Here is a 27,993-nt window from a genome sequence, read left to right on the forward strand (position 1 = left end):
CCTTATGACAAGTATCAGTCTTGATTCCATGCAAACGCTGTGTACCAGGCCTTGTTTCCTGTTTCAGGTTTAGGGGTTGTATTTTTGACTTTTGTTTCTGTTTCCTAACTAAAAGTTCTCAACCTAGCTTGTTCTTGTCTGTCTAATGTTCATTAAAGCCTTCTACATCTGCATCCACCTCCGTACTAACATTTACAATTCCAGCATTTGGGGCAGCTTGGTGGACCCGAGATGGAACTCACAACCTTCCGATTGGAAGCCCAACACCTTAACGACTAGGCTACCACACGCCCACACATACTTCACTCTCCCCAATACCGCCCAATACACGACAGGAGTATTCTATGCAACCTTTCTGGCCATATATTTTTCAAAATGTCATTGATTTCTCAGCCAGTAAATAGAACCATCACTCATACGTTGGTGAGGGAACCACATCATTACATTTACAGCATTTGGTAGACACTATTATTCAGGGGTCCAGCAGTGGTGGCTTGGTGGTCCTGGGGTTTGAGCTCACAACCTTCCAAGCACTAGACCAACACCTTAATCACTAAGCTACCACATCCCCAAAAGATCAATATTAAAAACATTCTAAACTGAATCGACTCGATCTCAGGAACCAAAAAAACAACAATAAAATGCCAATTTTGAATAAAAACACACTGATATTTTGAAGGGGCTGCAATAACAATATTGTGTAATTCAACCAAACTTTATGTACACTGCTTGGGGACTGTGAGCACAATTTGTACTGTTTCAGGCATTTCATTCGACAGACACACAACAGGCATTTGCCGTAAGTGGGAACTGTTCCACTTGAGATACGTGACTCATTCTAAGTGAGTGAGAGATGTGAGAGGTTTGTACTGCATTTCCCTTTCTGTGTGGAAGCAGAACACCTCCTCACATACACAGATATACAATTACAGTCAAAGGCCGAAGCTGATTTAATTAAAAAAATATTAGATTCTATATATTTAATACCTAATATTATCACTACTTTCAGAGCTGTAAAGCTTATTCAGCTTAAAAACAGGCCTTGCTATCAGAAGGCTAAGTGTTGCAGCTCACAAACAGGGCAACCAAAAACTGCATCATGGCCTAAAGTACAACAATATACTCTCACTCACATGAGCAAAATACTGATGCCTACACCTGAACTTAATCCACACACTACCCTAAATATACACATTCATAGACATGTTTAAAGGTGGGGTCTCCGTTGTTTGAGAAATGCTTCAGAAAACTGAGTCGGGCCACCAAACAAAACAAAAACAAAACTAACGTGTAGCCAATGAGCAGAAAGGGGCGTGTCTTGTCAATGTGGGCGGAGAAAGTGTTCAGTGTGCATGTGTGACATCAGCAGAAAGCGGTTTTAACATTGACATGGAGGATAAAAACAAAGAAAGAAAACAAAGTAAGGCTTACGATAAGGCAAGAAGTAGAACTGTGTTAATATAGGATCAGCTTTCCAGCGCTGGAGAGAACTGAACATCTTCCGCATGAAACGGAGATAAACCTTTCATGGTACAACACACAGTACTACAAAAACACATTTGTATTACCATAGTATTAGTCATTGAGTTCATTTATTGATAAAAATATACCCTCGGCCAGCTGCCCCAACAGGTTCCGCCATAATAGTTTCCTGGGTTATGTATGTATGTGTGGGTGGAGCTAAAACAGGGGTGACGCCCATTTGGGTTAGGGGCATGTTTGTTTTGGTGATTTCAAATGTCAACATTAGCTTTCAAACAACGGAGACCCCACCTTTAACTGTGTACATTAAGTACACATTTAGTGTCCTGTACCTGCTGTTTGCCAAACTTTAATTCTTCTATCTGCTCTCTGGTTTTCATGCTCAGACTGTCTCCGAGTTTATGGGTTTATTGTTTGTCTACGCTGTCCTGTTTGCATATTTGCTGATTTTTTCATCCTTTTTTTGCCAATCAGATGTCAGAATTTCACATTAGTTGGTATAAAAATTAAAATGAAGTCTTTATGTTACTTCCATATCATGGAGCTGTAATCTAAATACAGTGGCTATCTTTCTCTCTATCAGCGATGTGCCTACAAGTTTGATAGCTCTGCCTTTTCAAGGTGAATTTTCCAAAAAAAAATAGCATTGATTGTCAAATAAGGCAGACTACTGCCAAGCTCACCAATTCTGCCAGGCGTTTTCATTTGAGCACAAACACAGTCTGAATGCTGATGTCTGGAGGCGAGGTTACACGGCTCAGTTGAGGCTAATGTTAACGTGCGTGTGAAAAATGCAACTTCAGCTGCCTGTCCCAATCTGATGGATTTCTTTTTTTTTTTTTAAATATGGTGTTGAGCTTTTCTTAGTCAGCATTGCTGCTTCACATTATTCACAGCCAGAAGATGAATATGGCTTCATTATTTGTTAGTGTAACACCACAGCTGCCTTGAAAGGATCCGATTTACTTCTTTGTTTCTTTAGCACCTGCCTCGCTCTATAGCCTGATTATTGTTTGTACATGTTATTAGTAATTAAGTTATGTTTAGTTTGTCACACTTGTCTGGTTCTGTAATGTGTGTAATGTGAGTATATTTAAAAGGGGGTTTTTGCTCTGTCTCTAAAACATCTTCATGATGTTATTTCCTAGTTTCTTGTACTTGTTTATTCTTAGATCCTGGTTAGAATTGTGCTCTGCCCTTTTCCTGCCTGACCTGAATTTGTATAATGATTATAGATATGCTTGTGTTAAGTGTGTCTGCCTGCGACTTGACCAAACCCCAGACTCAACAATTACATTTGGAGCCGCCCTAATTAAAATAAAACAATATTGCATGCTGTTGCCTCCAGGCACAGACACCTGCAATTGTGTCACGTTAAATGACAGAGAGTGAAGCATCCTTTCCACCAGGGCTAATAATACTTTATAAGACTCTTGGCTGAAGATGGTTCTGGCACCACAAGGATTTGTTCAGAAAATAGGCTGAAGCCTTGAGTAATATATCGCATGTTTGAATTCTGACACTGCCACAGCCATCAGTGGCCGTGAACCCAAAAAAAAGTGTAAGAGAGAGTGTTAATCACTCTCTGGGTGGGAATGAGAGCATTACTCTCCCCTCCACTGATTAGAGAGACAATAACAATCGTGTGCATTGATGGGCTCGTGTTAACCTTCTTTTAAGTGTATTCAGCTGCTCCATGGTGTTACGTGTGCAGATCTGCACATGTAAGTATTCACCTCCTAGACTGGTAGCTTTTATATAATAAAAATCATCCCTTAATACTTCGAGTAACTGTTCTGTATTTAATGGATTATCACCTTGTAAGGTTTTCATAAATAAGGAAGGTATACTAGAAATAATCAACACAAAAATAAATACTCAAGGAAGATTTCTCTGTATGCTGTGCACACCTGTTGATTCCCTGGTGCTCTCACCTCCGTGGCCTGGGTTCGATTACTGGGCAGGGAACCAACCCAGTGCACTCTCAGTCCCGGTCCCAAGCCCAGATAAAAATGGGAGGGTATTGAGTATAAAACTTAAGCCAAATCAAATATGTGGATCAAAGATCTTCTGTGGCAGCCCCCAGCAAAAAGGAGGGAAAAAATACTCTGTGCAACTGTTTTAAAGCACATACAATAATGACCCTGAGTTCTAATACTGTTTTAAAGTGGCCTCGAATTGGTATTGAATTCTCCTTAATTTACTTTTTTTGACAACTTTAAGATCGATCCAACTTCAATAGAGTGTCAGATCAAGTAAAGTTCGCTCAGACCTCAGGAGCAGAATTGTAAGGCTGTAGTGGTAGGAAATGTAGCTAGAATTTCTTTCTCAATCTTTTTCAAAGAAAAATTAAAAAACACACATAAATGTTTTGAGAAATGATTGAGAATGCAAGACCAGTGTTGAAAGATTACAGAGAATAAAACAACAAAAAAGTTCAACCTTGAACATGACTCATAATCTTTACAAACCAACTGAATGAGAATTCAATAATGCAAAAGTGACCTTTATGAGATTCAGAGCGCAATAATAATCATTTCCCTCTGCAGGGCTCATCAATTGAATGGCTGCACAATTCGTGATGAAATGGGAATTTGGCTTAAGATTTAGACCTTTTTTAAGGAACAATATGGACATATGTTTATTAGATGCTTGCATTACTCCATACAACTTTAAGCTCCATACAACTTTAAGCTCCATACAGCTTTAAGCTCAACTGCACTTTAAAAGACTGAAATAGAATGACATTTGTATTTCAGTAGCAAAATTAACTCTATAAGCACAATGTGTCCTCCTGAGCTGTTCTGTTTCTGTACTTCTAATGATAGCAATTCATAAGACACTCATGGGTTAAATGCATTTTCTGTATAGTAATATGTCACAACCAAGTTTTGGGAGAGAGAGAACATGTGCTGCCATGACTCAGGTGTCCCATTCGTCCATTTGGTCGTAAATAAGTAAATAATATTAAACACTGCTCTATAAAAAGTGTTCCTTCTCAATATAAGCAGGCGTTTGTTTATTGTTGCTCCTATTTTATTACTGTAGACGTGCTGAGTCATTGTACTTCAAGTGTAAGTGTGTGTGTGTGTAAGTGTGTGTGTGTGTAAGTGTGTGTGTGTATGTGTGTGTGTGTACATCTATGGTAATTGCATTTTGTTGTTGCACAATTTACCTGTCATGATGAAGTGAAAGGCGAAGAGAATTTAATTTGCTTCTGATTCAAAGTCAACATTTTGCTTTTTCCCCTGATGATTGTTTTTAACTGAAGTCATCAAGTCATGAAGCTTATCATTACAACGTTTTCCTCATGACACTAATAAAAAGCAATAGGCTACTGTTGTGTATAGTACGTCATGCTGTAACCTTAAATAGAATCGCAAAGCTGTGGATTGCTGTGAATTTCACATTATTTCACCTGTGTGATTGCTGTGTGAAACAAATCGCGACTGTTCTCTTAATACAGATTTGATTGGGAAGCCCTAATCAACTGTGTGCGGTAAAAGCATAAGCCTTGAGAAAATTCTGAATAATAATTTTAACTAACTGAATCTCTACAAAGGATATTCGTCCTTGACGGAAACGGTCCATTGCAGTAGCAAACTGGTTTGAGAGAGAAACAGCGTCCGTCCGAAACATCAAAGCTCCTACACATCAGACCAGACGGACACCGCTCTAAATTAGCCCGCCTGGCTCCGAGTGCATGATTGCAGCTGACAATTTTCATTAGTGTATTTTTTTTTTTTTAAATAAATAAATAAAAATGGCAATCTCCCATATTTAACAGCTCTTTCATATCAAAGGTAAACAAGAAATCTGAAGCTAAAAGAGTACTTTGAAGGCAAAGTTCTAAAGATAAAAGCAGCACAGAGGTGATCCATTATGATCCATAACTAACCATACGTTTTATTTCAAATCTCATCGCCATGCATTCAGGAGATAGAACACATATATTATAGGGAATAGATAGAAAAATATAATAAATGTAACAGAAATAATATCATCGCTTGAGGACTGTGTTCATCTACAATTCCTTATTTTATAAACAATGGATCTAAAATTTTGGAAAATTAATAAATGTTCCCAAGTTTGGAATCTTAAATGATAAATTTGGTATTTAGTACCGATTACAAATATCATAAACCGATAAAAAAAAAGTTCATTATGTAAAACGTAATATCGACACAGGCATGTTCACATACGCACAAGGACAGAAAAGCCTTCAGAGAGCCTTGTTAGCTCAAACAAAGAATATTCAGTAAACAATATAACGCTGCGCAAACACACACGCAAACACACATAGGTAGGTTTAAAAGCAATGGCAAAATATTTTGAAATACTGCCCAGCTAAAAAGAGTCAGCTTTAGCACTGATTGAAATTCCGAGTGAGCCAGGTTGGAGCAGAATCAGAGAATCCTGGCAGTGAGGTTAATAAAGTGCCAGCTCTTAAGGCCCTGATTAAACGACGACATTCATCAGCTAACATCCTCTAATGCCCTTCCTTTCCCAAAGACTCATCTTTCTACAGCACTCTGAGATTACAAACTATTACTTCCCTCCACGTTTAACCTCTTGAACCTAAGAAAAATTAGCATCTGAACTGATAATGGACAAACGCCTTGCCTTCCTCTCTATATTTCAGTAGAAAGGTTTCACTAAATCAACGCCGTAAGTTTCCTTTGACATCATACAGTATAGCGACAAAATAACAGTAAGTATGTACCAACTGTTAACAACTGTTTGCTATTGCCATTGTATAGAATTTGGTTATATAGCTAAAATATATCATTAAACCAATTATAATAACAGCATATTTACATTTGTGGCATTTAGCAGACTCACTTACATTTTTATTTCCATTTAAACAACTGAGGGTTAAGGGCCTTGATCAGGGGGCCAGCAGTGGCAGCTTGATGGACCTGGGGTTCAAACCCATGACCTTCTGGATCAGTAGTACAACACCTAAACCACTGAGCTACGACATATCTAACACCGTAGAGCAAATGTGTAGAGCAAATGTGTAGAGCCAACGTGTAGAGCCAACGTGTAGAGCCAACGTGTAGAGCCAACGTGTAGAGCCAACGTGTAGAGCCAACGTGTAGAGCCAACGTGTAGAGCTAACGTGTCAAAGTTAATTTCAAATGATATGTTAATTCTCTGAAATGTTGAATGTGGTTAAGCAACAAACAATGAACTGAAAGATAAAATACCAAAGAGTGTAAATTGAAAAATATTTATTTTTATAATTCTATTGCTGTATGTTAAGTTTTATGTATAAAAAAAGTGTGTTTTAATAAGAGATCTTAGTGATGGGACTGTAACTAATTTAACATTTTGCACTTTTTAAACACTATTGCTGGCAATTAGTGAACAAGCCATTATGATGCTTTTGTCATATCACACATAGAGTAAATCTGACTGGATAAATAACTTTCTGCAGTGTAAGCACATGACAGCAACTGCAGGTGATCTATATTTTATCCTGTAGCCATACAGTAGCAGCAGCAGCTCTCTTTGGAGTCAATTAACGCTGAAACTTAACATCACTTGTAAATGACACAGCGTTCAGGAGTGAAAACCAACAGTCTGCAATCATAAACAGTGGTAAATCATATTTATAATAATCTGTACTTTATATTTGTCATGTGATGTGTGATGTGGTTACCTTGTTGTTTTGGGGGTAAAATGTGTTAATGTGCTGTTAACAAACAGACCGAGCATTCATTTAGGAATCTTCACAGCACAAAATTGAAGTTATTGTATTTCCGATTTTAAGACCATTTAATCCTCAATGCCTTAAATTTGATAATTGACTAAAAAAAATCATTTTAGACAAATTGAGACTTCACAGAATCCATACCAGCATGTTTCTAAAATGGTGCCCTATCTTTCATTCCCTACAATCTGTAAAGTGAATTATGATGGTTCTGTATCTTCAAGGCTATTAGATATAAAAACTAACCAATTCAAGAGTGTATTCTATGCTGTGGTGATCCTAAGCTTCCTAACTAGTACACTAGGCCTAGTTAACCTAGTTAACTCCTCCAGTTAACTAGGGGTTAGCTCCCTCTGCTCCAAGGACACTGTACATGGCTGACATTGTGCTCTAACCCCAACCTCCAAACTTGGGATATCCAACAAAGAAAAAAAAATCACTGTGCTGCAGTAAATGTGACGATAACAATAAAAGATAATGTTTTAGTCATACTTACAGTTATAAACAAGGCCTACCTGGCTTGGTGTTTAAGGGTTAATAAATATTAGTGTATTGTAGATTGGATAGTAGATTATAAACAGTTAACATGCTCTAGTTCAACAAGCAATAGAAGCTAGAAAAGTTGACCTCAATAACATAGATCCAATTCACTGTAAACACACACACATACACACACACTCACACACACACTCTCTCTCTTTCTTCCTCCTAGGACAAACATCTGCGTTGCTCTGAGTGCTGCAAAATGAACACATGTATTAAAGGGCTGTATAGAAGAGTCGCTCTGGGCTAGAACAACACACGCATCTGCAAACCAACACACTTGGAATTTAATGATCACTCTAAACATAAATGCCGCTTTAATACATCTTAACTGTCAGTTTAAACCGTTACACGCAATTCGTTCATTCACTCATCTTCAATTTCCCATTGCAAGGCTCTATGTGCACGCAGATATATATGTATATATAATGAATTTTAAAAGCTAGATTTCTTTCAAATCTTCAGGGAAGAAGCTGTTTCTCAGCTGCATTTTCAAGAAGAGAAACAAAGACTAGTGTGCATATACTTGCATATGTGCATATGCATATACTTGCATATGTGCATAAAATATAAGTGATAATAAACATTTTTAATAAATTAAAAATTGAAATCTTTGGTAAACTGCAGTAGTATAATTGGAATAAAACACAGGACAGGCCGCATCACGATATGCCACTGTTAGTTGTTTTCAGATAGCGGTTACACTCTGACGTGTGTCATTCCTCACGTCCTGTCATCCTGTCATTGTAACAGGTTTAAAGCTGTGAAGTTGATCTTAAAACACAAACTGAGCTCATACATAATACTCAAAATCAAAAGCATTTTTACAGGAATATTGAGAATGTCTCCGTTTAACAGGAAAAAAGTCTAACTATTCAATATGAGCCACCATTTACAAATCACATTTTTGTGTTCAAAACACTCGGCTTTGCATAAAAACAAATAAAAACAATAAATTGTAAAAAATTAAATACATTTGTAAAAAAAAAAAAAAAAAAAAAAAAGACTGAAATTCTCTCTCCTCCATTCATTTCTTTCCTTTCTCTCACTCTCCCTTTCATACTCCTTTCCTCTTTCTCTCCTCCTTTTTCGTCTCTCTCCCCTCCCCCATACTCTCTCTATCTTCTTTCCATAGTTCCTCTCTCTCTCTGCCTCTCTCCTCTATTTTCTTCTCTCTTCACTTCACCCCATCATCCTCCTCACCACTCTCTTTCACTTTCACCCTTTCTCTCTTCTCCGTTTGCTTCTCTCTCCTTCTCTACCCCCGTCTCTTCTTCTGTCCTCCTTTCCTCTCTCCTCCTTTCCTCTCTCCTACTCCCACAAGGGTCCAATTTAAAATTCTCCTGCTCCTGTTGGTGCATGAATAACGTCTTGACGTGCTCATGTGACTCGGGGTGTGTTCTTTATCATCAGAGTCGCACAGTGAGACATAACGAGGGCTCTGGGGGGAGGAGAAATATGTGTGTGTGTGTGTGTGTGTGTGTGTGTGTGTGTGTGTGTGTGTGTGTGTGTGTTGCAGCTTGGCCAAGTTAACAGCAGGTTACCATCGTGGAGACACATCTACGCGGTGGGATAACAGAACATTACATACACACAAACACACAAACACACACACACACACACATAAACACACACACACACGCATATGCACAGAACAAGTAATCTCTTCAGTATTCTCATCGCCTATCTTATTCTCTCTTTCCTTTTCTCCAATAACTCCATCTCTTTTCCCCCCAATATTTACATAACAGGCACACAAACAGATCTCTGTTTCTTTATAATCTCTATGATATAGAAATGATTATTTGAGGAGGTGGTCAGAAGGTGTGGTTCCCACATGGATCACCTTCTCACCCACACATTGTTTAAGACAGCACAGTTCACAACAGACAGAAAAATACTCCACGAATGTTGTTTGTATGAGCGGTCACTAAACCATGCGTGTGTTTGGGACATTCATGAGAAATAACTATTATTTCTATATAATATGTCAGCAATTAGAATAGAAAACCAAACAGCAAACCTAATATGATCTATTACATTTATATATTTATATATATATACATCATTTTATATATATATATATATATATATATATATATATATATATATTTATATATATATACATCATTATTATACATTATTATTATATAATATACATCATTATTACTATATAATGATACCTGGATATTAAATTATAATGTAATATAATTATAAAGTATAATGTTAATAAGATCCTGCATAGTTCAACATAAAATGATGACTTTCTAACCAAATAAATACATTAAATAGATGAAACACTAATAAGGAACTCAGAAATAATTGTTTTCTATATTTAACCATTTTTTTATTACTAGTAATTAAACCAAAGCCACAGTTTGTTAGGCTACTAATGTTAATAAACAATAAAATTAACGACATGTTCAGTCATTTTCAGGGTATATTAGGGCGGATACTCACTTAACAGTTAGTCAGTGGCTGTAAATGAGGTGAAATAAACTAAAGTGAGGGTTTAAAACAAACAATAATCAAAAAACATTAGCAGAATAAAGCTAATGTACAGATAAAAAGCCTCCCGTAGACTCTGCAGACCTCACGCGCACACACACACGCGCGCACACACACACACACACACACACACACGCTACAATAAAACCTTCAGAATCACAGATAGACGCACAGAACACCGCGTTACCTTTATAGCCGTCGTTACTGTTGTTATCTTCACGTAAACACCAGCATCTGTGGTGCGCGCGCTGAGAGAGAGGATGCGCCGCTTCACAGAGCGCGAGCGCTTTTAAAGGAACAGAACCAGCGCGTGCGTCTGCAGCTAATAAGCGTGCTCGCGCCGCGACCGTTATTCTGTTCCACACCCGCGTTCCAAATGAAAAAAAAAAAGAAAGAAAGAAAGCCACGCCCTCTCTAAATGTGCGCTGTTCTGATTGGTCAGAAACACTAGACCGCTAAAAACAATTAAAATGTTTTTATTATTGACAAAGTGCAATACAATTGTTTCTCCATATATCTGCCCTTTCGTTCCGAGATTATTTAACGAATTAAAAATGATTGATTATAAAAATAAATGAATAAATAAAAAATAAAAAGCATTCCATTAAGCGTTCATCATTCATTCATCTTCTACCGCTTATCCGAACTACCTCGGGTCACGGGGAGCGTCTCAGGCGTCATCGGGCATCAAGGCAGGATACACCCTGGACGGAGTGCCAACCCATCGCAGGGCACACACACACACACACACACTTTCATTCACTCACGCAATCACACGCTAGGGACAATTTTCCAGAGATGCCAATCAACCTACAACATGCATGTCTTTGGACCGGGGAAGGAAACCGGAGTACCCGGAGGAAACCCCCGAGTTACGGGGAGAACATGCAAACTCCACACACACAAGGTGGAGGTGGGACTCGAACCTGGAGGTGTGAGGCGAACGTGCTAACCACTAAACCACCGTGGAGTTCCGAGGGAATCCTTACCTGCTAAACCACCAGGGAACTTTCTATTCACATCAGTGTGGCATCTCACTGTTTGATTTATTAAAAAGATTATGTATCATATTAAAAACCCAAACAAATGGAAAATATGCCCATTTTTGGCACTGGTTTAATTCTCATCCCTTAGTGGCTCTCTAAAAGATCATGGAATGGCTTTACATAATCAAATGTAGAAACATATCGATCCTAAGTTGTCATCAAACAGATAATCATTTCTCTTCTCATGAGCTCACTCAAAACATTAGGCTGCAAAATGGATCCATATCCATATCCATTAAGATCGAGGCTCATTAAGAACGTACATTATGCATCAAGAATTAATGCTGGGGTTTTTTTAGGCTTGCAAAAGTTCTCTATAAGCTTCATTACTATCGAATCTAGATTTAGAATAAGTCACTTTAACAAGATGCCACAAAAATTATTTTTTATGGACCTCACATCTAAATATTTTAGGTAGATGTGACATGCCTGTATATTCTGTGTTACATTTTGTGCTCGGATTTACGGTCATATTGCTTTTGTAAACACTGCTGTCAAATGTTTTAGTGATACTGAACATTTAAAGTCAATTGACTTCTTATTTATTCATTTATTTACATAAAGCTATTTTAATTTTGCACTTTTTTTACTGCCCTTTTTTCTTTTTAAAATGTATAATGTAAAAAAATAATAATAAAATAAAATTACAATAAATCTTGTTTTTACTGCAGTGTTACAATGATACCATGTACCAATATATACCAAGGGTAAGGATGCAATATCGAATCTTTACCCCGATCCCATATATCTGCAACTTATCATGGTGCAGGATAACATCCAGAAAACTTCATTCATATCACATTTTCTATGTATAATTGTGAATGCAAATAAATTACTGGGACATTACAGAGGATAGATTTGGACTCAAGGGCTCAGTTTATTAGAATGATGTTTAGCCACACCACTGTGGAAACATTTTGGAAACGTTTGCTCACGTTTGCATGCTGTTAGCTTAAAGAGTATTTATGCTAAGAGACCACGTGTAAAAAAATTAATTGTTTTCCAAGCTCAACAATAATGTATTATCACTATATAACTACTAATGTGTACACAGGGAGTGTGTCACCACATGGCATCTGCAGTGCAGAACAAATTGTTAGTGATAAATATCAGTAGAAAGAGGAAGCAAGCAACACATCAGCTAGGCAATATTTAGAGTATGACTAACATGATTAGGAACATGCTGTAGGCATTGCATAGTTCCAATTATTTATCCGCACCAATTTACGCCAGCAGAAATGAGGAAAATCCTGCACTGAAGCACTATACAGTAGCAGTAATACACTACACAAGACTTTATGTAATATATCATTCTGGACAAGCTTTTGGTTGTACAAAAACTAAACAATGATTAGTTCAGATGTAGTGATTTCTTTCAGATCTTTTTTTTGTTTAGTCCTGTCTTTCTGAAGTTACATAACATATTTTCATGTTTCACAGAAGACAAAATAATAACTTACAACCATCAGCGTGTTGAAAAGTTTACACCCGAAGATGTATCATGTTGCCTTATTGAACGTTTGCAGATTTTGTAATAGTTGTACGAGTCTCTCAGTTGTCCTGAGTGTGAAAAGATGGAGTCAATTATACAGAAGATATTATACTAAATATACTAAAACCAAATAATGTGCAGGAGCTGGAGGATTGTTTTATTTTAACTGCTCAGGACAAACAAAGGACTCATGAAGAGGTATCACAATAGATAAAAAATAGTCGTTGGTCATCCGCATAACAACACACAGTATTACGAATCAAAACGTGTGTAAACTTTTTTATATTTGTACATTTGTGTAAATTCAGTTATTATTGTGATTTGTGGACTACATCAGTGATGTGTAACAGCATATTCAGGGCAGAACAAACACAATTTTTATCTCTCTAAAAAAATAAATAATCACATTAAGGTTTTGCAGAATCCACAAGTCGTACTGTATGCAAACATATCACTTCAGATGGAAAAAAGGAAATTACAAATCATACTTGTATACACTGTATATAAGGAGCCATGGTTTTTTATCCTAGGATTGATGTGTAATGATTTGACACTCGCAAAAGGTGACATGAATCTTTCAATAAAACACAACTTGTGCAGTTGTTTTATTGGCCCGAAGATTAAGTTGTTGCTTTTTTTTAAGTGCATTAAGGATCAGCCACCATCAAGATATTTGAGGTATTTCAAGAGGAGGAGATTTTCAGAAATCCTCGGGTTGGGAATGTAGATACTTTTAGATATATTTGTTCTCCAAACTCCATATCAAACTCATTCATTCATTCATTCATCTTCTACCGCTTATCCGAACTACCTCGGGTCACGGGGAGCCTGTGCCTATCTCAGGCACCATCGGGCATCAAGGCAGGATACACCCTGGACGGAGTGCCAACCCATCACAGGGCACACACACACACACTCTCATTCACTCACGCAATCACACACTAGGGCCAATTTTCCAGAGATGCCAATCAACCTACCATGCATGTCTTTGGACCGGGGGAGGAAACCAGAGTACCCGGAGGAAACCCCCGAGGCACGGGGAGAACATGCAAACTCCACACACGCAAGGTGGAGGCGGGAATCGAACCCCGACCCTGGAGGTGTGAGGCGAACGTGCTAACCACTAAGCCACCGTGCCCCCCCATATCAAACTGAACTAAAGAAATTCTGTCTCATCCACTATTGTTTTTATTACGTGCATATTCGACGAGAGGCGAACTCTATGTGGTCTTTTGCATCAATACAACATTTATCAGACTGTATATTTATAATCACACCTCCAGTGTCACCCTTATGAGGATGAGGTTCCTCTTTGTGTCTGGTTCCTCTCAAGGTTTCTTCCTTTACCATCTAAGGGAGTTTTTCCTCCCCACAGCCACATGAGTCACCTCAGACTTGCTCATTGGGGATAAATACAAACACATTTAAATCTATCTAATATTAACCTTGAATTTGTGTATTATATTAATCTTTATAATAACATTTTGTTCTGTGTTTATGTTCTGTAAAGCTGCTTTGAGACCATGTCAACTGTAAAAAAAAAATAAGTGCCATACAAATAAATTTGAATTGAATTGAATTAGGAGATATTTATTTATGTATTTGCTTGTTTATTCATTTTTTAGTTATTTTTTTTCTGTGCAAGTTTCATTTGAACCATTCTATGTGTAAACTATTTAAATTGTGTTAAATTGTACTTACTGTTATAAACCATAAGAAATAACAAAAATGAATGTAAAAAATAAAAGAAAGAAATAATATGCAAGTGTGAGACAGTGAGTATTGGCCACGTTACAATTAAATAATATCCATTAGTCCGTATTAAGCTGTAGTGGAAAACACACTTATTGGACATATATTTAGATACATAGCAGAACATTTGCTTTAGGTTCTGTAGTTTGGTGATTGGTATTTAAATGAGAAAGATCTTTCCAGAGATACAAATTCACAGAGCAATTCATCTTAAGTAGTTTCCATATACTGTAAGTGTAAAAGGGCACATTTACATATGTTTACTAACCAAAGTTTCCTTCACTGCACTACACAGACCTCACTGTATATTTATTATCTGTCTTGTAGTGTAGTTCCTCTTTGCACAAGTTTGGACACGTCGGCTTTATGTGAAAACACACAACATTATTTTTAGTCCTTAGTTCTGTGTTGTTTTTTGTAGCATCGGCGTCTGAGTGAAATGTTGTTTTATTTCACCACGAACTGCAAAATGAATGAACTACAAAGTAATATGCAAATAAATAGAAGATAAATTTACTATGAAATGGCAAACTGTCTGTGAGTTGACAGTTTAAACCCCCAAGATGGTCTTAAGCTAAGCCCAAACCCTTCACCTGTACACTTGTGTCTAGCCCGGACATTTTGCCATGTGCCTTTTGTTTACGTTTTGTGTTCACCTGTCTGCCCCGCAATTGTCTATTCCTTCCTGCCTCAGCACACCTGTCCCTTATGTGTCTAATTGTCTTCCCTATTTATCAATCCTCATCTTTGTTTTACCGTAGTAGTGTCTTTGTGGTCTGTGTCTTGGTTTTTTGAGTTTTGTTTTTTTTTTCCTCTTTTTGTGTGTGTGTTATGTTACATTTAATAAATCGTGTTTTAGCTATCCTTGAATTTGGGAGCTTCAACTTGAACTGTTCTCTCAATACTACGCCACTTTTATTACAGTATCCACCTAATGAGTAAATGTGTATTATGTACAAATCTATTCACAATCAGTGTCATGTATTCACACGACTGAGCAGCCAACAGCTGACTCAGTAAGAACTTTCTGTGCTTTCCTTTTTCATCCTGCCAAAGGAACTGAAATGCCACAGATGACTTTAAGCTGCAAATCAGACCCTTTTATTGCAATAATTCAAAAACGTCAACAAAGTAACTAAGAAGAAACCAAACAGTCAGGAAACTTCGAGAAAACATGGCTTCTATAATCTCCCCCCTCCAGCAGTGTCCAAAGGGAAGTGATTTATGGAGCAAGCAGCAGAACAAGAGACATCTGAGAGATGGAAATGGTCCAAATTGTATCCCAGTAACATGCTCATTCTTATGCAGACAGTGAGCTGAAGTCTGAGGAGTGGATGGATACAGAGTGGAACAGTTTCATCTTTCAAAACCCTTCTGCCTGTGGTGCATTTTTATTCACTGAGTACTCTAAATGAAGTTAAATTGCATGATGAAGTGTGGAAACTGTGTGGATTTTGCAATCAGAAAACCAAAAGGAAACATCATGATGACTGACAAAGTGAAAAGATAATGAGATTGTGTATAAAAAAGTGAAATGTTTGTATGTTTGCGTGTCACTGATTAGGCCACACATGCTGCCTCCTAGGCTTCATTACATAAAGTAGGTGGATTAAAGATGAGAACAATTTCCAACACTATTAGCACTACTATTAACAACAGCATATAGATCGCTAGCATTCATCTGAATTTCACCTCTTAGTGCAAAGATGAAGCCTTTTAAATGATAGCGACTAGTACAACCTGCATACAGTAATTTACAGACAAGGAAAATCATTCAAAAGACACATCAAACCCTATAGATGAGTGTGAAAGAAGAAAACTTTAGTTTATATCAGTTCTTCAACTTCATTAGTAACATCAAAGTAGGACTCTTGTGTAGAGTTTTTTCGAAAAGACACGTTAATTACTACGCTTGCTCTATTTCGACAAGAACCCCGTCACAGTCTTTAGGATGGAGGAACATCACAGGTTTGCCGTGAGCACCTATCCTCGGCTCTGGAGAAAGCAGTCTGATTTTCTTTGCCTTCAGATCCGCTATTGCTGAATTTATATCGTCTACCTGTAAGCAGGAGAAATCAGATTAGACTGATTAAAAAAACAGAACTGCAAACATTTATTACTATACTATAAAACATTACCAGAATAGTTTAGCCTCTTATAAATGAGTAAGTCACTAGATTATGACTTTTATGGTCACGTTTATAGTCAACTCCATTATTATTAGCAACCTTCCAAAAAAGGTTTACACATATGCAGACATTGTATAGATTTATTTTCAACCATTGTTATTTAAAAAATATTTTTTTGAACACATTACAAAATAAATGCCAGCCCATGATTCTAATTGTCTGGGACCTCGGATGGGACCTTTTCCTGTAAGGTTAACAAAGTTGGTAAACAGTTGTAATAAGATCCTCAACTAGTCCTTTTTATTTTTATTTTACTAACGACTACAGCCTGTTTTCTGACCCATTTTTAACTTTATGATTAACTTCTCTCCTGTAATAATTTCACATCAGCTAATATAAATATCTGATGTAAAAATACTGATAGAATATTTCATTTCTACACAGTTTTAAAGTTCAGATGTTAAATTTTTTCACACCCAAATATCCAGCTCACCTCAATACAGATGTGGTGCATTCCTCCAGCTTTATTCTTCTGCAGGAAGCCTGCGATGGGGCTCTTTTCTCCCAGAGGGTGCAGGAGCTCCAGTTTGGTGTTTCCAAGCTCCACAAACACAGTGTAAACCCCATGCTCTGGCAAGGGCACTGTAGCGCTCACCTGGGCACCGAGGACATCCCGGTACAAAGCTGTTGCCTTCTCCAAGTCTGGTACAGCGATCGCAACATGGTTCAGTCTCCCCAGATTCCATAAGGATGGAGGGACGCTTTGACTGACGGGAAACGATGAAGAAAACGTTCTCACTGATAGGGGCTGGAAGGCAGCACACCTTGAAACACATGTTGCTGCAAAATAGTGCTTATGTTAGAAAGAACAGTAACGTATTTAAGATTTATTTACATTGTCACTTAGAGCAGTAAGAAAGTTTGTCAGGGTTTATTCAGGGTTCTGTATATTTAAGTTATTCATGTTATAAGAGGATGTTTAGAGTCATATGTTTTTTTTTAATTATTATTAAAAGTCACTTTATTATTAAAAAATAAATACAGGCTGCTTTATGTATTAATAAACGTTTATAAATATAATACATTTGTGCCATAATTTCGATTAAGTATACGTTCCATTAAACAATAATATTGATTAAATACGGAATTTATTTATTCCTGTTTAAAACAATATCTTTGGTCTTCAGCCTACCTGCAACCTTCAGCAAGGAGGCCGCCATGTTTCCCTGATACAAAACCTAATAACTTTATTTAAATAATAAACACGACAACTGTTAATTAATTATTAGGAATCACCCGCGTGCAGTGTTGGATATAAGACTGGGGAAAACGTGTTTACTTTGTCGTTAACCGTATAAACGATGTCTGTGTTTTACGAGACTCTAAACGTATTGCATTAAACTCGATTATAATCGGGACGGAACGTTTGAATTCTACCTTTTGTTTCCGAGGAACATTTTTTACGGTGCACCTCGTGTCCCATGCGTGTTTATGCGTGTGCAGTCATGGCGAATGGGACTGTGAGCAGCACGCTGGAGAAATGTTTACAGGTTTTAACCAGCAGTACAGCGCAGCCCGAGTTGTTTTTAAAGTAAGAACAAAATTACTGAGACAATGATATTATAGTGAATGAGTCGGGAAAAGTGTGATGATGGACGTTATCAGATGATGGCTAGCTGTGTTAGCATATATATATATATATATATATATATATATATATATATATATATATATATATAGTGTGTGTGTGTGTGTGTGTGTGTGTGTGTGTGTGTGTGTGTGTGTGTGTGTGTGTGTGTGTGTGCGCGCGTGCTTTAGTCTGCGTGTTAGTGTGTGTGAGTCTGTGTGTTAGCCTCTGTGTGTGTGCCTATGTGTTAGTCTGTATGTTAGACTGTGTGTTAGCCTCTGTGTGTGTGTGAGCCTGTGTTAGTCTGTGCTTTAGTCTGTGTGTGAGTGTGTGCGCCTGTGTGTGAGTGTGTGTGCCTCGTTTATTAACTTATTAGTGTCACAGAAGTGTAATGACGTTCGTTTCTCTGCAGCTGGTGAAGTATTTTCTGACTTTCACGTTCAGTTTAGGCTTTATTTTAAAGTCTAACATGTAACTGGCACTTAACATTTTCTGTCTCTCTCTCGGTCTCCTTATTTGTTTATTTCTGTCTCTCTCTGTCTCGCTCTCTGTCTATCAATCTGTTTCTGTCTCTCAATCTATTTCTCTCTCTCTCTCTCTCTCTGTTAATCCATTACAGTGTACAGGATGGCTTGGCAGCAGACTTCACATCCCTCACAAAGACCCTGTATGATTTGCACAAGGCCCATAAACTCATAGGATGTAAAGGGAGTCCTCTGGACGAGCTGGTGGTGGAAAACTTTGACGAGGAACAGATCTGGCAGGAACTCGAGCTTCAGAACACTGCTGTGCTCACTCACTTTGAGGATGCAGTGAGCACGGCGGTAACAGACGACACACTGACGCTTCTAGAAGAATCTGAAGAAGAAGAAGAGGAAGATGGTGGTGGAAGTGGACAGGAGGAAGAGGAGGAGAAGGAGGAGGACGAGGAAGATGATGATGAGAGGGAGGAAGAGGGTAGTGATAAAAGTAAAAACAGACTTAAGCCGTCAGCGTCTGATGACGAGGAGGACCTTTACAGCGAGGACTCGGACATCGATTTTGATGTTGATCAATTAGAAAAACAGTCCAAGCAGAAAAAGAAAACAGAAACCAAGATTCCTAAATCTAGGACTGTCTCAGAAGTAGATGATCAGTTTTTTAAACTATCGGAAATGGAGTCATTTCTGGATGATATGGACAAGAGAGAAGGTAAGGAAGCTGCTGGTGAGGAAATTGACTACTTTCAGGACCTTCCCTCAGATGAGGATGAAGAAATGACATTTGATAAACCGGCTGCATCAAAGACTAAGAAAAAGGTGAGCTGCAGTCATCAGTAAGCTACTGAGCTCTGGCTGGTTAGGAAAAACCTCCAGGTAACTTGTTTACCTGTTACATCTTTTTCTTTTGCAGTCAAAAAGTTCCAGAAACATAAAATACAAAGATTACTTTGTGGATGAGGACCAGACCCAACACAAGTCAGATGAGGAAGAGGAATCAGCACCTGAGGGTGAGGAGGAAGAGGAGGAGGATGAAGAGGACATGGATGCAGAGGATTTTGAGGAGTATGTGTATAAAGATGTGCTATTTTTTTTTTAAGTAAATGAATATTTTACCGCTTTTGGTGCTCATGAAGTGTGTCTGATTCTTTTGCGCCGCGCAGAGGTGACGACGAGAGCCAGAACGCCAGAGACGCTTTGCGCAAGGTGACCTTTGACCTGCCGAGTGAGAGTGAAGGAGAGGATGTGGAGGACATTCTGGGTGGAAAGTCTACAAATCTAACTAAACCAGATACCAAGTCAGCTTTTGAGAAAAGACAGGAAAAGGTACGTCTAGGGAAATCTTCAAGGTGTCTGAGGTTTTATTGAATCTTTTATAAATTGTTTATTATTTTTTTATTTCTTTACTGCATCAGTGGTACATTCTTCATCTAACAAATAACAGGCATCTCGCACGTATTTATTTCCATAAATCTCTACAAGCAGCTTATCAGTGATATCCACAGATCTGTTAGGTCTATAAACATCTCCAGACTGTAACATTGGGGCTGCTGTCACGGCTGCACAGAATCATCTTTAGCCTTTGAGCAATTTGGTAATTATTTTACACAAGACCACGAGAGCCTGATTTGTTAGAATCCACGTCTCCATGACACGCAGTCGAACTGATCCGAGATTCGACCCTGAGCTCGTGATGTGTGTAGAGTTTCTGAGCAGATCTCTGTCCTCCTCCCACCTTCCAAAATGGCAGCAAGACGATTGGCTACATGAGATTACTAACTGCGTCCCAAATGACATAAAACTAGAGTTGGGCTATCAAAAGAAAATTTCTGATTTCGGTTCCAGTTCTGCCTTACGATTCCCGGTTCTGGTTCCGATTCCATAATAATAAATGAAATGTGAAAAATAATGCACAATACAGAAACAATTCCATTTGTGTTTATTAATCACTCTTTAAATATTTTTAACAGAGCATTTCAATTCATATCAATTTAAATGTAAATAAATCCAACATCAAATTTAACATCCAGAATTACAACTTAGCAAAACAGTTAGCAATTTTTCTGAAGAAACATTAACATGTCTGCTTTCTCTGGGAGAAGACGAGACCTCCAGCTGTGGAGAAAACCCTCTCAGAGGGGGTAGATTTGCTTCATTGTTGTAGCTTTGGAAATGAATCCACACTTTAGACTTTTTTTAGACATGTTTAACACAAAGCGTACCTCAGCACAGCATCGCGAGTGACTGATTTCTGTGGTAAGCTGCGTTAATTTGGTTGCGTGACTGTAACAATGAATATACATGTGGTAAGACATGGCTATTTAAAGTGACCGCTCCCAGCGCTTTGCCCGTTGTTACGACCCCAAATGGTGTTTAGGGGTATGGTTGGGATGTAACAATATGAAATGATTATAAAGTTAGATTTCTGGTGTGTATGTGGCAATCAACGACAAGGACAACAAATAGTGGGCAAAACCTGTCTCTATTATCATACAAATGGTGGTGACAAAAGTGGTAATATGTATGATATCTACAGAAACAAGATAACAAAAAAAACACAAAGGGGAAAAGAGCCATGAGCGGTGCCAAAACAAAGAAATTAGCAAAACAAAACTGTGCTAGCTTGAACATAACCCTCTAACCTGAACTACAAAGAAAAGTAATAAAAACAAATCTTCAGCGTCGATGACGCACTAACTAACCTATACTTCCTATAAAAACAAAAGATACAGAGGCTGGCACGCGCTCCTACCATAGTGTGTCTAATACAGAAAAGCTTACCTGCGTGTTGCACAATGTATGTCACGTGACGTACTCACCTGTCCAGTTTTCCCCAAAATAAATAAAGTCATATCCACGAAGCGAAGAAACACAAGCATCCAGATGCCGAACGAGTGACTAACAAGTCACGTACGCAAAGTGACCCTCAAGTCACGTACGTAAAGTGACCCTCAAGTCACGCACGCAAAGTGACCCTCAAGTCACGCACGCAAAGTGACCCCCAAGTCACGCACGCAAAGTGACTAACAAATTGGGATACATGAACAGTCTGACATACTAAAACTGAATGAACAACAATAGAGACCTCTAACAAATTAGCACACATCATCTTTCTCCTTCTGTTTCTGTCTCTGTTTCTGATTCTAATCCTGATTCTGATTCTGGTTGATTGGTGGATCGACGGGTGATGTCACACAGGATAATGAAGATTGACAGGAGATGTCCAATGGTAGGATCTGAAAAGATAGATAGTGGAGAAAAGAGAGAGAGAACAAGAACAAGCAAAACAGCGAACCCACAAACATAGTTCGTAACACCCGTCATCGCATCGGAACCGCGCTTGGAACCGAAACTTAAAAATTCTGCGCGGTTCCGGTTCCTGTTAAAAAACAGAACCGGTTCTGGATAAGAACTGGTTCTCGGTTCCCAACCCTACACTATTTTCTACTGTCTCGTGTACTAACGTTAGAAAGGTAGTATTGTCTCAAATAGAGCACGTTTTTTTCTTCTCTAAGGGGAAATTAGAGTCATATCCCAGCCGTAAGACATCTTGTCCACCAGAGTGTCGTCAGCCATCTTGGAAATGTTTCTCACACTATATAAATTTAGGTTTCTCTGTCTGAACCGTTAAGGCTTATTACATTAGAAGATGTGTGTAAGGATTTATTTATATATATACAAAAGAGTTTTCAGGTTTCATAGTTCTGGGAACAGAGAACCTTAAATGTAAAATGTTCCTTTCTTTATTTGACCTTGTCTTATTTTACTTTACAGTACTTAGTTTTAATGTAGTGCTTAAAATCACGCAGGAGGTTTTGAGGCTAAATGTTTAGTACGTAGACCCAATAAAGGAGGACTTGAGGACGAGTGGCTTTACATGTGCAATGAGTTTTATTAGAAAATCATCAATTTAAACTGTACAGATTATATATAATGTTTATTTACATATCTATGAGCTCTCTCATGCTCTCTCTTTCATGTATATAACTGACTAACACCAGAGTATTGATTGAATGTGAAACAGATGGCAGAGAAGATCTCAGAGATGGAGAAGGCAGCATTAGCGGAGAAGCCGTGGCAGCTGACTGGAGAGGTGACGGCACAGACTCGGCCAGAGAACAGCATGCTGGAGGAGGATGTGGATTTTGATCAAGCATCCAGGATGGGTGAGACCTCTGTCTCTCTCTCTCTGTCACTGTCTCGTGCTCTCTGTCACTGTCTCGCGCAGTCTGCGTCTCTCTCGCGCAGTCTGCGTCTCTCTCGCGCAGTCTGCGTCTCTCTCGCGCAGTCTGCGTCTCTCTCGCGCAGTCTGCGTCTCTCTCGCGCAGTCTGCGTCTCTCTCGCGCAGTCTGCGTCTCTCTCGCGCAGTCTGCGTCTCTCTCGCGCAGTCTGCGTCTCTCTCGCGCAGTCTGCGTCTCTCTCGCGCAGTCTGCGTCTCTCTCGCGCGGTCTGCGTCTCTCTCGCGCGGTCTGCGTCGCTCTCGCGCGGTCTGCGTCGCTCTCGCGCGGTCTGCGTCGCTCTCGCGCGGTCTGCGTCGCTCTCGCGCGGTCTGCGTCGCTCTCGCGCAGTCTGCGTCGCTCTCCCGGGCTCTCTGGCCCTCTCTCGCTCTCCCGGGCTCTCTGGCCCTCTCTCGCTCTCCCGGGCTCTCTGGCCCTCTCTCGCTCTCCCGGGCTCTCTGGCCCTCTCTCGCTCTCCCGGGCTCTCTGGCCCGCTCTCGCTCTCCCGGGCTCTCCGGCCCGCTCTCGCTCTCCCGGGCTCTCCGGCCCGCTCTCGCTCTCCCGGGCTCTCTGGCCCTCTCTCGCTCTCCCGGGCTCTCTGGCCCGCTCTCGCTCTCTCTGTCTGCCCCCCTTTCCCTTCTTTCTTTTTCTTGCTCTCGCCGCCTCTCTCTTGCTCTCCCTCTTTGTATCTGTCTCTCTTGCTCTCTCTTACACAGTCTCACTGCTTGAGTTTATCAAAAATCATCTAGCTGAGCAGCTGACACATGCCTAGTGTCCACTTTAAGTTGCATTCCCTAATATTTCTACAATTTACTTGAAATGTAAAGACGTTTATAGCTTAGCAATGTCAACATAGCACATATATTTAGGTTTTGTGTGTGTGTGTGTGAGATTTACTTTGGTAATTACATAAACTTCAAAGAATAAGTCTGATATTAAACACATCCTGACTAAAGGATTAATTATTCTCTCTTCCTAAAGCGCCTGCGGTCACGGAGGAGACGACGCTGCAGCTCGAAGAGATCATCAAGCAGAGAATAAAAGACCAGGTTTGTGCATTTCCACCCTTATATGAGGGAAATAAAGATGTCGTTCACCACTCGGTTAATCTGTGGCTGTGTGTTAGGCCTGGGACGATGTTGTGAGAAAGGAGAAGCCAAAGGAGGAAGCATTCGAGTATAAGAAAAGGCTGACGCTGGACCATGAAAAGAGCAAGCTGAGTTTGGCTGAGATTTATGAGCAGGAATACATCAAGCAGACCCAGGTGAGCTTTTATCCCTTACTGCAGCTTTTTCAGTCATCATGTGTGTGGGGTTGTGTGGGGGTTGTGTGGGGGTTGTGTATGTGCATGTATGTGGGTGTGTGTGGTTGTGTGTGTGTGTGTGTGGTTAATCTGCACTTATGCATCTTATGATCTGAATCGTTGCAGTGGCTGCGTTAATCATCATTTTGTGCTTTCGGCCATCTCCGGGCTTCGTGAACATAGACGATGGCCTACAAAACATTTAGAAACAAAACTAATAGTTGTCTTGTGTGGGAACTGCACTGAAATTGAGGAGGGAAATGAATGTTCGAAAAGATTTGGCTAAGGCTACGGTGTGTTAAACAGTATTTCTGGTCTCTGTCTTTTAATAGAAAACAAGCAACATAAAAAACATAGTGAAAAACATTGACCAGAAACCTATACAAAATTTTCTCCATAGTTGTGGGTGTGTGTGATGCTAGTAGGGTTAGACAATAGTGAATGTATATTAGATCAATGTATGTATTATAACTCTACTGCACTATTATACAATACATCATAGATTGTATACATAGTGTGTTTTTAATCCTACCAGCTTTTTCCTGCTAATTTGAGTAAACAAATTTTTTTTTTTTGTCAAGTGCTGAAGCTTTTTTTTTTTTTTTTTTTTTTTTTTTTTTTTTTTTTTTTTTTTGTGGATTATAGGAAAAGACAGAGGAAGAGGAGAATCCAGCTCATGTAGAAATTCAGAAGCTTATGGATTCACTTTTCCTCAAACTGGATGCACTTTCCAACTTCCACTTTACGCCCAAGCCAGTAAGTCTGTAATGGCACTGATTTTTGTTAAGCTTTTGGCCAAATCACCTTTCTCACTTGTGTAGCATTTGTTCATGTTATCGGTTTGTTTTGTCCGTTTTCTAGCATGTTCCTGAGGTAAAGGTTGTCTCTAATCTGCCTTCAATCACGATGGAGGAAGTGGCTCCGGTCAGCGTCAGCAGCGCCACTCTGTTGGCTCCTGAGGAAGTCAAGGTTGGTGTTTTTCATTGCTTCTTCTTGTTGACTGGTTTAACGAAGTCTTTCAAACTAGTTTAAAGGAGATGATACAGAAGTAATAATGAGCAGATCACTCAAAAGATCTCAAGTTCCTGCCACAAATAAACCTAGAGTTCAGTTTCCTTTACACTGAAATTCTGCTTCAATTCTGATCACTCAGGAGAAGAACAAGGCTGGAGACGTTCTCGGCGACACAGAGAAATCAGCCACCGATAAGAAACGGGAGAGGCGTAAGAAGAAGAAACTGAAGCGAGTGAAGATCCAGGAGCGTGAGAAGAGGATGAAACTTAAAGAGGCTGCGAGTGAAGGAAAGATCAAGAAAAAGTCAAAGGCCCATGTGGAAGAAACTCTCAAGAAACTTACTAAAGGAGGAAAAGCCAAATTGCTCACGGTGAGTTTCTGCTTGGTTCTCAGTGAAATTTGGTTGAGGGATTTTTTGCGGTTAACTTGTGTAACCTTTAGGGTCGCAAAGCCGGCGGAAAGTTTCTGGTAAATTTCCGGAAACTTTCCACAGGAACTTAATCTGGGGAATTTTGGAAATATTGCTATTTTTAATGTTTTTGAAAGAAGGCTTTTTTAAATAAATAAATAAATAAATGTTATATTGTGAAATATTATTACAGTTCAAAATAATGTTTTTTCTAATTTATTCCTGTGATCGAAGCTGAATTTTCCGCATTTACTCCAGTCTTCAGAGTCACATGGCCCTTCAGAAATCATTCTAATGTGCTAATTTATTATCAATGTAGAAAACAGTTGTGCTGCTTAATATTTTTTTAGGAACCTGTGATACTTTTTTCACGATTCTTTGATAAATAAAAAGTTAAAAAGAACAGCATTTATTCCAAATTGAAATCTTTTCTAACTATAGAAATCTTTATCACTTTATCACACAGTTTAAGACGTCTTGCTGAATAAAAGTATTTAATTTCTTTTAAAAAAAATAAAATAAAAAGAGGAAAGAATAAAAAAAGACCCCAAACATTTGAACAGTAGTGTGTATTGTTACAAAAGATTTATATTTTAAATATGTTCTTGTTTTAATAAATCTGTTCATTTTTAACTTTTTATTCATCAAAGAATCCTGATACTTACTCATCAAACCTGGATTTATTTGATCAAAAACTCCTTCAGGGGGAGGCATCAAATTATCTGTGTATGTGTAACACTCCTAATTTACTGCTTATTAAGAGTTAGTAAGGTAGTTATTAAGTTTAGGTATTGGGTACAATTAAGAATGTAGAATAAGGTCATGCAGAATAAGGCATTAATATGTGCTTAATAAGTACTAATAAATAGCCAATATTCTATTAATATTCATGCTAATAAGCAACTAGTTAAATGAGCCTAAAATAAAGTGTTACTGTGCATGTTATGGAAGAATGCAAGTACCTGCAGGGGGTTTGGCCTCAATGGCCCTCCAGTAAGCAGTGTGTTGTGTGCAAGTGACCGAGGAATACAGGGTACAAATTCAACTTAAATTGCATGAAATCTTGTTGTTTTAAACACAATTATACTGCAAGATTTTTTTTTAACTACATTTAAGTTCCTTGTTATAGGCAAATCTGCATTTTTTTTTAAATTCCCGTTAATTCCCATGGAAAGTTTCCAGCCTTAAGGGGCACGGTGGCTTAGTGGTTAGCACATTCGCCTCACACCTCCAGGGTTGGAGGGTTCAATTCCCGCCTCCGCCTTGTGTGTGTGGAGTTTGCATGTTCTCCCCGTGCCTCGGGGGTTTCCTCCGGGTACTCCGGTTTCCTCCCCCGGTCCAAAGACATGCATGGTAGGTTGATTGGCATCTCTGGAAAATTGTCTGTAGTGTGTGATTGTGTGAGTGAATGAGAGTGTGTGTGTGTGCCCTGTGATGGGTTGGCACTCCGTCCAGGGTGTATCCTGCCTTGATGCCCGATGACACCTGAGGTAGGCACAGGCTCCCCGTGACCCGAGGTAGTTCGGATAAGCGGTAGAAAATGAGTGAGAGTGAGTGAGTTTCCAGCCTCGAAAATTCCTTGCTACCCTATTCCTTTTGCTACCCTAGTAACCTTTAGTATAAAGTAGTGATGGTTCATTTACATGAATAAATCAGTAGTCCATGTCTGAGAAAGCAGACGCTTATATTTTTAGAACTTGTAACCAGACAAAGAAAATCTATGGGTGATCTATAGCTCACCAGATTCCTGCTGTTTGCCAACAACGTGATGGCTTTTTAGCACATCATAAACATGATCACAAGAGGAGAAGGATTATGGCCCGTCATAGATTTGTACTAGAGTCATGTTCATTTATGCTTAATTTAAACCCATTTGACACTGCAGTTTAATGCAGTTTAACCTTGCGCTACGACTCGCGTGAAACACACTTGTAAGTCACTGGATATTATTTTGTTTTCGCACCTCACAGGATGACGGAATGGACAAAGCGCTCCGCTCATCTCAAGCCTTCTTCTCCCAACTTCAAGACCAAGTCAGGAGTCAGATCAAGGGCTCAAAGGATCAGGCTGCCAAAAAGAAGAAACAGAAAGAGGTTTCTGCTAACAAGCTGAAGTTATAGAGCTCTGATTGTGTTGTGTATCATGTACAGTTTCTCTTTATCAGATGAGAATGAATTAAGCCCAGATATCCACATGACCTGGACATTTATATTAAAATGTTTTGTCATATTTAAAAAAAAAAAAAAAATGGTCCTCATTTGTGGTTGTTCTGTGTT

At 38.9% G+C, this 27,993-nt stretch overlaps 3 protein-coding genes across 6 annotated transcripts in view; 1 reads left to right on the top strand and 2 right to left on the bottom strand.

Moving 5' to 3' along the window:
* Positions 1-10,568, bottom strand: part of apba2b (amyloid beta (A4) precursor protein-binding, family A, member 2b) — a 96,851-nt gene extending 86,283 nt beyond the window's left edge. For all 4 annotated transcript variants that reach the window (XM_060859643.1, XM_060859642.1, XM_060859640.1 and 1 more), the window contains exon 1: positions 10,437-10,568. The gene's annotated coding sequence lies outside the window, so the exon portion shown is untranslated. The remainder of the gene's footprint in view (positions 1-10,436) is intronic.
* A 5,049-nt stretch (positions 10,569-15,617) lies between these two features.
* On the bottom strand, positions 15,618-18,090 carry mcee (methylmalonyl CoA epimerase). Its single transcript, XM_060859697.1, has 3 exons — positions 17,861-18,090; positions 17,162-17,508; positions 15,618-16,598 (listed from the first exon to the last, which is right to left on the bottom strand). The coding sequence occupies exons 1-3, from the start codon at positions 17,886-17,888 to the stop codon at positions 16,446-16,448; spliced, it is 528 nt and encodes a 175-aa protein (XP_060715680.1). The 5' UTR covers positions 17,889-18,090; the 3' UTR covers positions 15,618-16,445.
* A 12-nt stretch (positions 18,091-18,102) lies between these two features.
* mphosph10 (M-phase phosphoprotein 10 (U3 small nucleolar ribonucleoprotein)) lies at positions 18,103-27,968 on the top strand. Its single transcript, XM_060859696.1, has 11 exons — positions 18,103-18,259; positions 18,915-19,593; positions 19,688-19,839; positions 19,938-20,100; positions 22,799-22,940; positions 23,973-24,040; positions 24,118-24,255; positions 24,940-25,050; positions 25,156-25,263; positions 25,448-25,678; positions 27,688-27,968. The coding sequence occupies exons 1-11, from the start codon at positions 18,150-18,152 to the stop codon at positions 27,835-27,837; spliced, it is 2,052 nt and encodes a 683-aa protein (XP_060715679.1). The 5' UTR covers positions 18,103-18,149; the 3' UTR covers positions 27,838-27,968.
* Positions 27,969-27,993: the final 25 nt, after the last annotated feature.

Source organism: Tachysurus vachellii, chromosome 23, assembly GCF_030014155.1.
Source record: "Tachysurus vachellii isolate PV-2020 chromosome 23, HZAU_Pvac_v1, whole genome shotgun sequence".
In the NCBI taxonomy this organism is placed as follows: Eukaryota; Metazoa; Chordata; class Actinopteri; order Siluriformes; family Bagridae; genus Tachysurus; species Tachysurus vachellii.

Bases quoted from the DNA above. Each gene is read 5' to 3' on its own strand.
- mcee (XM_060859697.1), bottom strand. From the start codon at position 17,888: ATGGCGGCCTCCTTGCTGAAGGTTGCAG. The intron at 17,509-17,860 runs GTAGGCTGAAGA...ACTATTTTGCAG, and splicing joins CTCCTTGCTGAAGGTTGCAG to CAACATGTGTTTCAAGGTGT. The intron at 16,599-17,161 runs GTGAGCTGGATA...TCCTGCTTACAG, and splicing joins TGCACCACATCTGTATTGAG to GTAGACGATATAAATTCAGC.
- mphosph10 (XM_060859696.1), top strand. From the start codon at position 18,150: ATGCGTGTTTATGCGTGTGCAGTCATGGCGAATGGGACTGTGAGCAGC. The intron at 19,840-19,937 runs GTATGTGTATAA...TGCGCCGCGCAG, and splicing joins GATGCAGAGGATTTTGAGGA to AGGTGACGACGAGAGCCAGA. The intron at 22,941-23,972 runs GTGAGACCTCTG...CTCTTCCTAAAG, and splicing joins TGATCAAGCATCCAGGATGG to CGCCTGCGGTCACGGAGGAG.